The sequence below is a fragment of the Oncorhynchus nerka genome, linkage group LG14 (genome assembly GCF_034236695.1).
Source record: "Oncorhynchus nerka isolate Pitt River linkage group LG14, Oner_Uvic_2.0, whole genome shotgun sequence".
NCBI classification, from domain to species: domain Eukaryota; kingdom Metazoa; phylum Chordata; class Actinopteri; order Salmoniformes; family Salmonidae; genus Oncorhynchus; species Oncorhynchus nerka.
In genome coordinates this window covers 55,629,652-55,646,118 of record NC_088409.1, presented here as the reverse complement: position 1 = coordinate 55,646,118, position 16,467 = coordinate 55,629,652, and the positions used below count along the sequence as shown (strand labels likewise).

At 44.2% G+C, this 16,467-nt stretch overlaps 1 protein-coding gene across 3 annotated transcripts; it reads right to left on the bottom strand.

Moving 5' to 3' along the window:
• Window positions 1-984: 984 nt before the first annotated feature.
• LOC115141515 (calpain-8-like) lies at window positions 985-14,871 on the bottom strand. 3 transcript variants are annotated; one of them, XM_029680449.2, is made up of 23 exons: window positions 14,512-14,599; window positions 12,646-13,240; window positions 12,426-12,495; window positions 11,339-11,457; window positions 8,280-8,413; window positions 7,809-7,980; window positions 7,470-7,553; window positions 7,286-7,371; window positions 7,105-7,182; window positions 6,449-6,642; window positions 6,061-6,263; window positions 5,939-5,950; window positions 5,649-5,728; window positions 5,431-5,553; window positions 5,284-5,320; window positions 5,013-5,087; window positions 4,874-4,919; window positions 4,506-4,567; window positions 4,171-4,239; window positions 3,597-3,675; window positions 3,373-3,489; window positions 3,214-3,266; window positions 985-2,832 (listed from the first exon to the last, which is right to left on the bottom strand). In XM_029680449.2, exons 4-23 carry the CDS (start codon window positions 11,417-11,419, stop codon window positions 2,806-2,808), a joined length of 1,812 nt encoding a protein of 603 aa, XP_029536309.1. In that variant the 5' UTR covers window positions 11,420-11,457; window positions 12,426-12,495; window positions 12,646-13,240; window positions 14,512-14,599; the 3' UTR covers window positions 985-2,805. The 3 variants fall into 3 exon arrangements, with proteins under 3 accessions (XP_029536309.1, XP_029536307.1, XP_029536308.1); XM_029680447.2 differs by lacking the exon at window positions 12,646-13,240 and having other exon boundaries at window positions 14,512-14,871; XM_029680448.2 differs by having other exon boundaries at window positions 12,426-13,240.
• Between the last annotated feature and the right edge of the window lie 1,596 nt (window positions 14,872-16,467).

Below are 16,467 nucleotides of genomic sequence, written 5' to 3'. Positions count from 1 at the left end.
AAATGACACCGGGTTGGCAATGGACCCAGGTGCGACCTGCTGAGCCTCCGTTTTCAGTGGCAGTTGAGATGAATTTGGAAAAGTAGACCTAGCAAATATAATCAGATTGAACCAACATTCCTATCTCGATTTGTTCGTCTAAACTCAGTTTTGGGGGAATTGTGCAACAAACAAACCCAGTTCATAACACATGCCCACCCACCAGGGAGTTAGTCAGGTGAAGTAATGACATGGTGCCAGGAGTTTACTGTATTCTTTGTCGTCGATTTGCATAATTTTCAGAGGGTTAGTTAATCCGATATCGATGAAATGTGTGGTGGCCTATAAACTATTAAAACGTCCTGCTCTCTCTTTCAAACACACATACACGTTCCTCTTCTTCCTTTAAACACATTCTTTCACAATTCTTCTTCCACACATTGCCTATATTTAGCTCAAACTGTCCTCTCCATCAAACCAGTTAATGCGGGGGTCTATGATGTGAGCGCCTTTTCGCAGTGAGCGCCTTTTCGACTGCAATCGATAGTAGAATGCTATATTTAGTCACCAGATGGCGGTCTGTCTCTGCAAGATGGGCGATACGGAACTAGAGTACAATTTTGAAGCACTACAAACGCCAAGAGACAACAAAGCGGAAAAATGTGATATCATCCGCAAATGTTACTTGGAAAGGAGAGATACAGTATGCCTACGAATATGTCTAGGCCATTTTTTATTTCCTTCTATGACTGTAGCCTGTTCGTCATCTATAGGCAGTGGTGGAAAAAAAGTACTAAATGGTCATACTTGAGTAGAAGTAAAGATACCTTAATAGAAAATACTCAAGTAGAAGTGAAAGTCACCCAGTAAAATACTAAAACGTTTCTGTGTTAAAATATACTTTAGTATCAAAAGTAAATGTAATTGCTAAAATATACTTAAGTATCAAGTACAAATCATTTCACATTCCTTATATTAAGCAAAACAGATGGCACGATTTTATTTTTTCATGTTTTATTTACGGATAGCCAGGGGCACACTGCAAGACACAAATAATTTACAAACGAAGCATTTGTGTTTAGTGAGTCTGACAGATAACAAGTAGTAGGGATGACCAGGGATGTTGTCTTGATGTGTGTGAATTAGACCGTTTCCCTGTCCTGCTAGGCATTCGAAATGTAACGGGTAATTTTGTGTGTCAGGGAAAATGTATGCACTAAAAAGTACAGTATATTCTTTAGGAATGTAGTGGAGAAAAAGTCAAAGTTGTCAAATATAAATAGTAAAGCACAGATACCCCAAAAAACAGCTTAAGTAGCACTTTCAAGTATTTTTTACTTAAGTACTTTACACCACTGTCTATAGACCTACATGCAGGAACTACTAATCTAGCCTTTAGCATCACAGTCAGTACCTCACCAGTGGGTTGGGGGGTGGATGCATAGAGCAGGTGATGGGGGGCTTAGTGGGCTATTTTAGGAATTGTAAAAAAAAAATAGGGAAAGGAGGGTGGGGGGGAGATGAAAGGAGAAGATGGATACATTTGGTAGGGGTAAAAGGCAGTTCAAATTTGGTTCAAATTCAGCTGTTGAATTTCAGATGACTCAATACAGGGCAATACATGTAATGATATCTTTGCTGGGTTGAGCTGATACAGCCCCTAGGGTGTGTGTGGTGTGTTTGTTTTTTAGCGGAAAGAGAGACACAGAAAGGAGGGCCCCATCCTGGTACATGTGTATTATGTCTCTTGGGCCCAGTGATGTCTATTTTTCCACCCTCGGCTAGACCACAGCTGTCGCACTAACTCACCTCATACAGAACTCAGTCAGCTGAACCAGAATCCAGAGAGACCGAGAGACAAAGGTGGAGAAATAGAGTCACGTTACACATCTGTCTACTACGCTCCCTTTCTGTCCCGAGGTGGATGGACTGTTGCCACGGGCAACCGGGCAACCTGTCTGTAGTCGCATAAAGACGAACAGGAAGAAGCTGTGTGTGAGCAAAGCTTCTATTTATAGGAGAATCAGGAGAAAGGACAAGAGCATAAATGTTTGTGTGTGACAGAGCACGGAGGGTAACCAGAGGGAGAAGGAGGCAGAGTGTGAGACAGAGTTACTAGAGAGAGCGCGAGGGAGGGAGGAATGGAGCAAAGGAGGGAGGGAGCGAGGGAACGTAGTGGAGGAGGCGGCGAGTGCGTGTTGATGCTGTACGTGGCGTCAGTATGATAAGAATAGAGATGGCGAGTGCAGCGCGGCTGAGACCTCACCTTCAATCCCTCACCGGGGCAGGCCGTACTCACCGTGTGTGTGTGAGGCTGGATTGTATTTATAAACACAGAAATAATTTTACATTATCAAAGCAGATTCATGTTTGCAAAGATTCATTTTCGGATACATTTCATTATTGTGTTTTTCATTTTAATTTCCAGAGCTTCAAATACATTTTCATTATTTTAGCTGTTGGGCAATACCACCTCATTATTTGAGTTTTAAGAAATACTTGGCTGTAAAACTGAAAATACTTGACTCAATTACTTTGCGGAAATAGCTGAAACAAATGAACATTTACAGATTCATATCTGTGTACACATCAAATACATTAGTAGTGACACTAACTCCAGAGGTACTATCCATGTAAATGAATGTAAAGCACTATAGGACAATATGGCAGTGGTGTATAGTATGGTGACAAAGTTCAGGGATTGTGTGTGTGTGTGTGTGTGTGTGTGGACGAGGACGCCGACAGAAGCATGATGTTATCATATGGTCCTGGTCAGACAGAATGCCCCTGCAGTGCCCACGCAGAGACCCCGTTTGCAGAGCACACTCACACGGTCAGGAGTCGGAGCAGCCACTGTAAAAAAAACAGCAAAGAGAGGAGCAACCAGTCAGGCAGGGTTAGAGGGCATTAGTAAAGGTATAGCATATATAAAGGTTAGGGTCAGGGACAAGGTATAAGTTAGGCTTGAGGATATGGTCTGGCACAGGACGGGGTAGGGTCAGGTTATGATTCATGTTTAGGGTCATGGTTACTGTCAAGTTAGGGTTATGGCTAGGGTAAGGGTTGAACAGGAATGTGGACATTATGCTAGGGTTGTGGGTGAGGTTAGGGTTGAACCGGGATGTGGACATTGAGTTAGGGTTGAGGGTAAGGATATGGTTGAACCCGGATGTGGACGTGAAGTTAGGGTTAGGGCCAGGGTTTTGGTTGATTTCATAGTCAAGGACGACTCACGGCATTGATTCCCACATCTTTGACCTCTGGGTTGCTCTCTGATTTATACAGGGCTGGGGAGAGGGGACACAAACACACACAATATTACGGCAGAACATCATAACCGGACAACAAAACATAACTCGCCTCGCTGTGTGCGTTGCGTGTGTGTTGACATACCGAATAGCTTGCGCAGCCTGGTGACACAGGCCACAAAGCCATGGAAAGGCAGATGCGGCTCCCCAGAGCCAAACCTCTCCCACAGCACCTGTATGACCTGGCCATCACACTGCACCCCTAGCAGGAGCGAGAGGGGAGAGAGAAATGGGTTATTATCCATTCAAGAGTGGAGTGGAGGGTCAAATGTAACACACCATATGGAAAGTGAGTGAGTGAGTGTGTACCTGCAGCTTGGAGGGCCAGACTAAGCTCAAAGGGGCTCATGGTCCCTGAAGAGTCCTGATCAAACTTGAAGAAGATGGACTGAAAGAGAGAGAGCGTGAGAGGTCAATGACAGATGGTTGAGTAACTGTAGCTAAGTAATATTACTAATTATAAACCAGGTATTTTGTGTCCTGGATACTGATTGGCCGAAACAGCATTTCAGCTGTGTGTATATCAGACAATATAAAATGGGTATGAAGCAAAAATACCATTTATGTTGGTAACCAGTTTATAAAAGCAATAAGACACCTCTGGGGTTTGTGGTATAAGGCCAATATACCACGGCTAAGGGCTGTATCCAGGCACTCCGCTTCACAATGTGGATAAGAACAGCCCTTATAAACTGGTTGCCAACGTAATTAGAGCAGTAAAAATGTATGTTTTGTCATACCCATGGTATACGGTCTGATATACCAAAGCATTCAGCCAATCAGCATTCAGGGTTGATTGGCAGTTTATAATGGCCAATATACCACAACCCCTCTGGCTTTATTGCTTAACACCTTGGGGCTTGTCCCTCTAGCACAGTCGTACCTGCAGACTGCGAAGAGAGGCCAGCACAGGCTCTGTCTGCTCTCGGGTCAGACTGCTACGCCCCCCAGTCTGACAGGTGGGTTAGGGATAGCTCTCAGACACAGACCGAGGCGCTCAAAAGTACCAGGGCCCCTATCCACAAAGCATATCAGAGTATGAGTGCTGATCTAGGATCAGTTTAGCGTTTTAGATCACAATGAATAAGATTAAATGGACAAATCCTAGATCAGCACTCCTGCTCTTAGATGCTTTGTGGATACGGGCCCTGGCAAGAAGAACAAAGGCAGTGAGATGTATGGGGTAAGGTTGTGACAACTGGCCAAATGAAAGGATACATCCTCTCCAAAGATGAGCTGCCTGCATGTCTCCAGTGGCAGCTGGTAGTCTTTCTCCAAAACTGAGAGAGGGGGAGAGGGGAGGAGTGAAAGTGGCAGATGATTTTAATGCTATATTAGCTATGAGGTTATGCCTAGAGAAGTCATCTCTGTTTAGCCCAAAAAGTTTGTCTACCTGATAGAGGAAACCTTGCTACTCTGCTCCCACCTACTGGCTGTTACTGGTACTGCATTGTAAGAATATTCCCCACAATAGGCCCAACGTACAAATGGTGGTACCCATCATCACAACAGTTTAGGGAGTTCAGCGACACGGTTTGACTAAATTAACCTTAGAAATGAAAACCTGAGCTCATGAAAGACCGAACCTGAGTTAACCAGCTTCATGAACTCCTTAGCATTCAGCTTGTCGTCCTGCCAGGGAGAGAGAACAGGAGGTTAAGACTGTCTAAGGGAGATAATTATCTTCTATGGTTGGGTTATATTTTGAGAAGAGAGAGTTCCTACAGGCCCCGCCATCTCATCAAAGGTCTTCTGTACTCTCTTGCGATCCTCTGGCAACACTGGTGGCATTGACATTACCTGTGAAGGACACGGACACACACACACACACACACACACACACACACACACACACACACACACACACACACACACACACACACACACACACACACACACACACACACACACACACACACACACACAGTGACAGTTGGCTTGCTGAACTGGAGAGCGGTAGTGCAGTAGAAGTATGCTTCAGTAAGGTCCAACGCACCATGATGAAGCCAGTGGAGCAGGTGAAATCTTTGGTCCTGGAATACAAGGAGGAGCTCCATCAGTCTCAACGCAATATGAGATTGTCACTGAACTGTCATCATCGGCAGCATCATCATCACCCGCCCCCACCGATCCCGTTCTGTACCCCAGATTGTTGCCGGTCTTGGAATAGACGCGGAGGAAGAATTCCGCAGGCTGGTTGGGACTGTAGGTGGAAGCCAGAATCACATAGTTTCCCGGGTCCAGCCTCACCTCCCTCCACACAGCCCTACGGCGACAAATGACAAGAAGAAGAGATGAGATACAACTTTGTAGACTGTTTTCATGAACATGTGACACAGTATTTGCAGGGAGGTACAATACCTCAGGGGCTGGTACTTCCCAGAACTCCCCACAGGCTGCTGGGAAGAGAAGAAGCTCTGGTCCAGACACAGGCCCTGGAGCTACAAGAGGGGGAGCGGGGAGGAGAGGAGAGGGGAAGATAGGAGAGGAGAGAGAGGAAGAAGGCAGATATAGAAAAGAGGGAGAGATGGAGGTAGTGGTTGGAGAGAGAGGGGGGCAGCATACATGGTTGTTAGATTAAAAGTGACATTATCTAACAAATGAAAATATATAGTTTTTTTTCCCAATTTCTTCCCAACATTGATACTCACCTTTGGAGGAACCTGCGGAGACAGGAAAAACATCAGACTAACTGAACATGTAGAACATTCAGATTCACAGCACACACGGGGACAACGCATGTTCTCTCCCTCGCTCTCCCTTCCTCTCTCACCCTGTAGATGTGGAAGGCGATGTGGAGGAAGTTGACTTTGTCCTTCTTTCTCCGGTTTTTCTGCAGTAGTTCCACCAACACGGTGCACTGCTTCGCTTTCTCCTTCTGATTCTCGGCCACCTTCTTCTCCTCCGGAGTCATCGCATGATCGTCATCATGCTCGGCAAGGACAAGCTGGAACTGGGGATTCTTCCAGAAGGATCCTACAATAGAGGAGGGATTGATGGTAGTAAATGACAAGGAAGGTAGTAAAGGACAAGTAGATGAAATTACAAACGTTCTGCACACACACACACACACACACACACACACACACACACACACACACACACACACACACACACACACACACACACACACACACACACACACACACACACACACTCACGAGGGTAAGTACAGCTTCCCCCTGCAGTGGAGCCCGATACCCAGGAGCCTTTATGGGAGCTGAGGGTCCAGGAAGAGATGGGGGCGGCAGGGGAGTCGGGGTCGGTGGGTGTGTCCTCGTCCACTATGGGGTCAGGGTCCACACTGCACAGCTCCACTGTGCCAAACAGCTTGCTGAAGTCCTCCGCACTGATCCTGACACAGAGAGAGGGACGCGCACTGTTGGAATGTGTTCGTGTGCTGTTGTTGTATTGTATGAAACTAGATTGCACTTTAGAGTTAGAGACATTTATTAAAGTGTCATTCCACAATGATACAATGCAAAATGCAGATTTTAAAAGACCACATTGTGGACCACTCAAACAGAGTTTTGAGACACGAAAAAGCAGTCATAGTCCAACATGGTACACAGTGTTTCATTAGGAGTCATCTATAATTCATTACATCATCTATGCATTTTTGGTGTCAGTTATTGTACATTACATTGTATTTACACGTGTGTGTATCAACAGAAACAAAGTACAGCAGACATAAGGTGAGACTGGTCGATGTTTGCATCTACGTGTGTTTGTGTCCATGTGGGTTTGTGTCTGTGTCCATGTGGGTTTGTGTCTATGTGGGTTTGTGTCTACGTGTTTTTGTAATGCCAGAACCTACCAGAACTCTCCGTCCTCACTATTTTTCAGCTCAATCCTTTTCTTTTCAGCAGCATTCACATCATCCCAGTCTTTACTCCTGCAATTACACACACACACAGGAAAATGAGCACGGGATCACTGTGTAGTGACAAAATGAAACACACACACACGCACACAAATGCACACACACACTTCCTCACTTGTCACTCCAGGGTCCAGAGTACTCCACAAAGCCCCAGGGGTTCCTCAGCCTCAGTAACAAGGCCTCACCAGCCGAATTCTTCACCTGAACCACACACACACACAAACAATTATGTTAGCAAAATGGGAAAGTGGATTATTTTCTCATGACTTTAGTTCAGGGAAGCACAGTATGATACATACCGTGTCAGTGTCTGTGATGGCGTAGGCATGGCCCTTCACCAGTCCCTCTGCAGTCACTGTGCCTATCTCAAGATAGTTACTAGCCTGTGGAGATACACAGCACATACACAGTGAAAGTCACACTTGCAATCACAGTAGCTATTGACGAAGGAGCGATGTGGGTGTCAGAAAGGTGTGTAGCTTTGTTGGTACAGCATTCTGTGTGTGTGTGTGTGTGTATGTGTGTATGTGTGTGTGTGTGTGTGTGTGTGTGTGTGTGTGTGTGTGTGTGTGTGTGTGTGTGTGTGTGTGTGTGTGTGTGCGTGCGTTCTTGCTTGCTTGTTTGTGTTTGTGCTGTACCTGTATGAAGCAGCTGAGCAGGCTGCCACGGGACAGGGCATCAGAGAGGGCTTTCCACATGATCCTGGGGGTGCGTGAGGATACAGGTAGGGAGTAGGCTATGCCCCCTGTGAAGTCCTCCATCGCCTCAGAGATATTACCCCCCTTCAGACTGCCATATGACCCGATCAGCCTGCTCCGAGATAGGGGTAGAGGGAGCAGGAGAAAGAGGTGTGTGGAGAGAAAGGGGGAGGGGATAGAGTGGCGGGGGAGAGGAATGAGGGAGATAAAGGAAGGGGACATTTTCTAGATTGACATTTTCTGCGATTTAGCAGATGCTCTTATTTAAAGTGCCTTATGATAAACGTATTCAAATGAGGAGGCTGAAACCTCATAAGAGCATTGTCAGGCACACACAAACACTACAACCATATAGCATATTACACACGCGCGCACACACACACACACACACACACACCCCGGTTGACTCACTTGGCATAGGCTTTCTCCACCAGGGCGCTCCAGTACTCGTTGCGGGTACAGGAGTAGCTGAAGAGCAGGCGGCCTCCGCGTACAGGCAGCCTGTCATCCACTACCACCTCCACCCACTCACCATACTGCCAGAACTACACAGGGAGAGGGAGGTACGGAGGGGGAGGGAGGTAGCGAGGGAGAGGGAGGCATAAAGAGGGTGGACAGTAAGGGAGGGAGAAGGGATGAGGGGGATGTAGGGAGAGAGGGAGGGAGAAGGTGAGAGAGAAATCTACATTTAATGTGTTGCGTAACAGTGGGCAAGTACAGGCCTGCATTTAAACATCCTGGAGGTCATGAGTTATGACTTGGTGATGTTCTCTAATTGCTTGCCCATAAGCGCGTGTGTGTGTGTGTGTGTGTGGATGCGTGCGTGCGTGTATCCCAGGGTAGTAGCTACCTACAAGTCTGGACTACAATCCCAACATAACCTCTCCAGTTATCTAAGTCTACTCATATTTATCCCCCTTCCTTCCGACAAACATGTTAAGTCATGCCACACATACTTCACTGAGAGGACATTAGAAAATATTAAAGCAATTACAGAGTCATAACTCATGACCTCTATGTTTTAATGTTTCCATTGCATGTCTTTTCACAGATGTTATTTCATGAGACAATGTTTTAGTAATCAATCCCTTTAAATTGACACAATTGGTCCAGAGACCAATTAAATGATAATGACGCCAGGGGCAAGTTTGCAGAGACGAGATAGAGAATGGGTTAGAGGTGTGTGTATGAAAATGTGTGAGTGTGTGTGTGTGTGGGGGGGTGGGGTGTAATTAGAGATCTCCCTCTTAGTGATGGGAAGGGGGGATGAAAGGTGTGTGTGTGGGGGGGTCATAAATCAAGCAAACTAGCACAAGCAAAGTTAATCTAGGGCAGAGATCATCAACTAGATTTAGCCACAGGCCCATTTTTTCTTGAGTGGATGGTCAGGGTGCCGGAACATAATAACAAATTATTTGTAGACTGCAAAATGACCGCAAGTAGCCCAAACAGGTCAAATATTTTACTAAAACAACCCTTTCAAACTTCACATATATCTCCATATCACAGGGGGTTCATGGCACCTTCATTGGGGAGGACGGGCACGTGGTAATGGCTGGAGAGGAATATTAGTTACACCACCCAACTTGGTCTCAAAGCGTTTTGTATTATTCTGTACGTAAACCCGAACCACTCCACTTAGTATGATATGTCACGTTTCATGTGGTTACATAAGACAGATGGTTACTAAAAGCAAAAACAAAAGGAGGGTGGCTGTGGGTGGGTGCACAGCGAGAACATCTAGCAACCCAAAGGTTGCGAGTTCAAATCTCATCACGACTAACATTAGCATTTTAGCAACTTTTCAACTACTTACTACTTTTTTAGCTCCTTTGCATCTACTTAGCATGTTAGCTAACCCTTTCCCCTAACCTTAACCCTTTTAGCTAACCCTTCACCCAACCCTTAAAACTAACTCCTAAACTTAACCCTAACACCTAACACAAAACCTAGCTAATATTAGCCAGATAGCTAACGCTAGGCACCTAGCTAGAATCCTTAACATATCATACATTTTTCAACTTCGTAACATGTTGAACGTTTTGCTTATTTGTAATATATAATACAAATTGTAATTCGTAACATATCATACAAAATGGGTGATGGACAACCACAAATTAATACATACCACATGAAATGTAACATATCATACTAAATGGAGTGGTTGCCCCACCTGGTCCCATAACACACACTAACACACACCTATATTCTCTCATTTCCTTTGTTCCCTTAATAACTCTTTATTTCCACCTTACCACTGAGAAATAGCTAAAAACAAAATAGCTACAATGGACCGAGTTTACCTTGTATCTTTGTATATTTGCTCTGTCTCTGTGTACACTCACAGGGCTCCCTACGCACTCACACACACTGTCACTCCAACGCACTAACACACACTGTCACTCCAACGCACTCACACACACTGTCACTCCAACGCACACACTCACTCCATCATTTGCCCACTCACACATACATTTATACTGACTCCACTCACATACAAGCTGCTGCTACTCTGTTTATCTTATATCCTGTTGCCTAGTCCCCTTACCCCTATTACATATCTACCTCCATCACTCCAGTATCCCTGCACTAGAGGAGATCTGCATGGAGGAATGGGCCAAAATACCAGCAACAGTGTGTGAAAACCTTGTGAAGACTTACAGAAAACGTTTGACCTCTGTCATTGCCAACAAAGGGTATAATAACAAAGTATTGAGATAAACTTTTGCTATTGACCAAATACTTGTTTTCCACCATAATTTGCAAATAAATTAATTAAAAATCCAACAATGTGATTTTCTGGATTTTTTTCTTCTAATTTTGTCTGTCATAGTTGAAGTGTACCTATGATGAAAATGACAGGCCTCTCTCATCTTTTTAAGTGGGAGAACTTGCACAATTGGTGGTTGACTAAATACTTTTTTGCCCCACTGTATAGCATGTTTACCTACTTACTTTATTGTGTTTTTCATTTTATTGTGTATTTCATATTATTCTTATTTCTTGTGTGTGTGTTTTCTTCTATTAGTACATTTGCTATTGATTACTGCATTGTTTTTTTGAATGTACCTTTTATTTAACTAGGCAAGTCAGTTAAGAACAAATTCTTATTTTCAAAGATGGTGGGTTAACGGCCTTGTTCAGGGGCAGAACAACAGTTTTGTACCTTGTCAGCTCGGGGGTTTGAACTTGCAACCTTCCGGTTACTAGTCCAACACTCTAACCACTAGGCTACCTTGCTGCCCCATTGTTGGGTTTTGAGTTTGGAAGAAAGGCATTTCACTGTACTTGTGCATGTGACATTAAAACTTGACACTACTACTTTTCAGTCCTGCGTTTGCTACTCTCACTCTTTTACATGGCATGCTGCACTAATACGATTGTAATGGACATTCTCGTTGTAACGACAAAAAAGTGAGTATGCAGAACACATGTACACTGCAAGCTCATGAACCCTCCCCACGCATTACCGTGAAGTGGAAGATGCCAGCATAGGATTCTGTCAGGCTCTGATTAGGTGGTACCACTTTGACAAAGAGATTGGGGTGCATGGTAAGGCAGGACAGGGCAGCCAGAAGCCAACAGTCACCTATTAGAAAAACAAAGAGACAGGCCAAAGGCATGATAACTAGCCGTATGAATTAGATTTGATTTCAATTGATTCTACATGTTTTTTTGTTTGTTTTTTCATTTCAAATCATTTCCTGACGCTTGAGGAAGTTCTAACACTGCAGAGTTCCCACACTCACACACTCTCTCCCTCACAAACACACACACATGCACAAGCGCACAAAAACATGCCTGTACACACACAGGCACATTCCTCTCTAACAGTCAACAGCTGCTCTTTGTGTCTGTGTAGAGGAAAGAAAGAGGTGTTGATGTTTGATGCACACACACACACACACACACACACACACACACACATGCACACACACACACACACACACACACACACACACACACACACACACACACACACACACACACACACACACACACACACACACACAAGGGATGCCACATTGCCACCAGATCCTTTACACAAACCCAGAGGACAAATAATGAAGCAATAACAAGAGAGCAACATGAGAATTCTCCCTATTTCACAACAATGAAAAACAGACTGGACATCACATGAAAAGCGGTGATAAACAAGGCACATTGTTTTTCATGGGAGAAAGGGGTGTGACCACAGGGTCCATTTTAGACCCACAGATTCCCCCAGGAGGTTGGGACTGGGAGGTGAGAGCACAGAATGTCTCCCCGATCCCCATGCTGTTGGGCCATGTGTTTGGAGCGGAGCCCCTGGGGTGGTGTGGAAGGGTGACCTATTCAATGTGATTATAGGATATCTAATCAGAGTCTGAACCACACAGATAGTAGAACCAGGATATCATCTCGACCCCATTCCCAGGAGAATAGGTTTGAAGAGGTGAAGTCAATCTAGTTCTACATGAAAACTGTGAGTTGGAGTGAGCATAAGTGTCTACCTGTTACTGCAATGATATCCCATCCTACGATGCTTAAAACACACGCACGCACACACACACTTACCCAGCTGGCCCTGGCAGATATCGGTGGTGCAGGTTGTGTCCTCCACAAACACAGCATTGGCACTGATCTCCTGCAGAGAGAGAGAGAGAGAGACACAGGGCAGAGTTCAAAGACTACAGTTTACACTGTCTGAGGGAATGTGTAACTCTTTGTTTCATTCACATAACAGTTGACTGGATGATGACAAAGCAATGTTCCTGATTTCAACTGCATCACAGACGTTTCATGGCTTCTTCGGTTGTTCTCCTCTTTCCATGTCTTTTCTGCTTTTAGTGATTTCCTGTCCAGCTGTTTGGCACAAACTCTGTAAGTTCTCTTTCTTTTCTCTCTCTGAACATTCTCCGTTCTGTCAATTCGCTCTCTTCTCTCTCTGAATACGCTCCAGCAGATCAATCTATCTTCCTCAGAACTAGACCACACCTGACAGTGAGTCAGCTCCGGTGTAGCCTACATCTGTCCATGAGCATCACCCAATTGTACACAACTAGAGCTACTCATATCCTCATCAACCTCAATTCATAATGTCAATGTAAAAATGATAACATAGGCTACAGATATCCATAAAATAAGCATGACTAAGAAATGTGACTATTGCAATTTAGAAGTATGTTTTTGAGAGTGACCACATGGCTGGCTATCATGTAGACCAGGGTTCCCCAAACTCTGTCCTGGGGCCCCCCCTGGATGCACTTTTTTTCCTTCCCTAGCACTGCATAGCTGGGGGGGGGGCCTGATGTAGCCCAGTTGTCACCAATCGGTCGATCACGATCGACTTGTCCATCTTCAAGGCATCCCTAGATGATCACCAAACATTCCTGTAGAAAAGCGATAAAGGATTGAGTTCCTTTGTGTGTGTGTGTGTGTGTGTGTGTGTTGCGCTGCCAACTCTGCCTACCTGGCAGACCGGGAGATCTGTGGCTAAATCGAGTGTGCCGGCACTGGCCAATCCGGTAGCTCAAATCACTGTGCCTACAGCTTCCGTCATCCTGGCCACAAAATTTGAAACTAGCCTATGTGAGATTTCATAACTTTTAAAACCATGACCAGAGAGAGACTGTCAAAGAATAACCTACAGCGACGAGCTGCTATTCTGAGTGAGTTCACGTCTAAGTTTTTATTCAGTACTGTTTTATTTAACCAGGCAAGTCAGTGAAGAACAAATTCTTATTTACAATGACGACCTACCCCTTCCAAACCTGGGCCAATTGTGCACCGCCCTATTGGACTCCCAATCACAGCCATATGTGAACCAGGGACTGTAGTGAAACCTCTTAGCACTGAGATGCTGTGCCTTAGACCACTGCGCCACTCATGAGCCCTATTAAAGCACTATTACAAACAAAACGCTCTTCTTCCTACTTCCACTGGAGCTGCAATGAATGAGTATCCAAGTGTAGGCTACCAATAGCCCTGCGTTTTTATTATTATTAGCATTTCGTCCTGTCTATTGTAATATCAAGGAATTATGTAGCTTTCTCTGGTCATAGGGACAACATGAATTTGTGCATGAGGCAGACGCGGTTTGAAACATTCGAGTTTCGCCATCAGGTGGAAGATTGTGTCCTCTCTCTCTGGTCTGTCTCCCTCCCTCAGCTGAGACTAATGGTGTGTTCAAAGCAACTCGGAAATCTCATACTTCAGTGTGTTCAATACAGCTGGGAACTCGGAATAAAACGAGATCCGACTTGGGGGGGAAAAATCTTTAACGGTCATCCAACTCGGAATTCCAAGTCGGAAATATTTCTAGAGCTCTGACTTTCCGACCTGAAAATCACTCATATCATGATTTGACTTCGTTTTTTCCCCTTCTTGTTCCCAGTTGTCTTGAACGCACCATGACCATCAGAGGCAGTTAGCATCAGTCCAGTAAAATAAAAAAGCTCATTATTTCAAATTATACTGTGCCTCGCAAGTGCTACAACTGAAATATTTTGCTATCAAAGCTCGAGTTTTGAAATATAATGTGGCCTAAGAATAGCAATATTGGCCGGCCAATATTTCATTTTTTAAAGTCGTGTTTTAAAAAAGAAATCACTGCGGTAGATCGCGACTTGCTTGTGTATACACTGATAGGACAGGAGCCTACCTTGGGTCGCAGCCACTTGATCTCCTTTTTGGGATCCGGATCGGTAGGCATACCGATTGAGCTCTGGTCCGGGGCGAAGGTTGAGTCAGAGAACAGCGAACCGGATTTAACGCACGCATCTAGGAGGGCTACATAGTCCTGGTCCCGGAATTGAACAGGGTTGGCAATGGAACCGGTTGCGACCTGAGTCTCCATTTCCAATGTTCAAGTTGAGATCAATTTGGAAAAATAGTAAACGTAGCCTAATTAGAGTTAAACTATGCCAGCTTTCCTATTTTGACTCACTCCTGTATGCTTATTTTTTGGGACTTGTGCAACAACCCCTGTTCTTAAATACACACACACTCATTCACCCGTATGGAGACATAAGGGCGCCTCCCTTACTCGAACCATCCCAGAAAGGTATGCAGAGCCCCCGGGAGGTTTGGAATTTTCTCCTTTTGTTAACACAATCAACATGTCCCTGTACTGTGGCCGGAATTGTGATCGAATCAAAGTAATGTTAGCCACTATCAATGCAACAAATATGAAACAAAACGAACTTCGACTTAGTAGGAGAGTGTATGCAAGATATTTTGCAGAGAACCTCTGAGTAGAATTATATTGCAGCGACTAGATATATGTGCTTGTTTTGAGATCAAAGCGAGAGCCGTATGTACTGCCACATGTGCACATTTGTTGATATTCTTTGTTAGTTAGTGAGTTATTAGCCCAGTTATAGCTCATTTATGGTCAGCAATGATGGAGTGATTGCTTCATACAAAAGCAGAAACTGTGTACATTTCTAGCCATCTGAGTCAAGTAGATGTTTTTATGTCTTAAAAGGGCAGTGTTGTATTTTGAGACATGCTTGAATAGCTAAGTAGCCAATAGGCAGAGGGTAGCATAGATTTTTGTCTGATTCTCTGTAATAATAAAAATGGTATGGGAATAAGAATTATTCTTATTTTGTAAAGTGGTTTCTTGCATAAATCTATGGTGCTCCTGAGTGGTGACTTGCCTATACAACAGCATTTTCAGTGATGTCCTTGTCTGAAGAACAAGTTGATAAACAGGTTAATGACAAACCCTGCATGTTTTTTCAAAGGTGTCTTGGAATGTAGGCCTACATTGAACACCCCATGTTGTCTACTACTGTAGGCTGAATGATATAACTATGTCCTTGTTAAAGTGTTATGGGATGCATTTTCTCTGTTGTTTTTGACATTATTATCAAAGAGCAAAAGTAGCCTTCCTAGCCACTGTTAAAACAGTGACTTAAAGCAGGTGCAGCCTCAGTGTTGACAGTAAACGCCGGAAATTGCACAGCATTTTCACAATGTTCAGGTTAGCAGACCTGAAATTTCCTCAGTGCTGAAAAAAATGTAAGGGAACATTGTCTATGACACTTGCTTTGTCCACAGGATGATTTGGACTCTCAAAGAGCCCTTCAGTCTGTCACTGGGCCGTTCTCCTTCACGCCTGATTAAATCGACAATGAGGACAAGAAAACAATGACCAGAGCAAACAAACACAAAGAATAACGATTCAAACCCATAGAATAGTGCCCATTTAACTCCATTATCCGCCTGCCCATTCTTCCCATATGGTCTTTGAGGTCGGGATTATACACAGCCCTAATAACATAGCTCGCCGATCTGCCCTAAACATCCACGCCTTCCGAGACCCTTTTGATCCCACGACCCGCGCGACGTTCTGACGAAAACTGTCAGCGCCACTATTTAAAAATATATGTTAATAAATGTTTATATATATATATATAAATATAAATGTGTTACAAATTCATTTAAAAAAATAGGTCAGGGAAATGAACAATATGAACAACCACCTGAAATAAAAATAAATAGAAGATGACAGATCACATTTCAACATACCGGTACATCAAATCCAATTATATAATGTTATGGTGCAAATACTATTTTGTTACTATGTAACTTGAGGGTATTTGGCATTTTA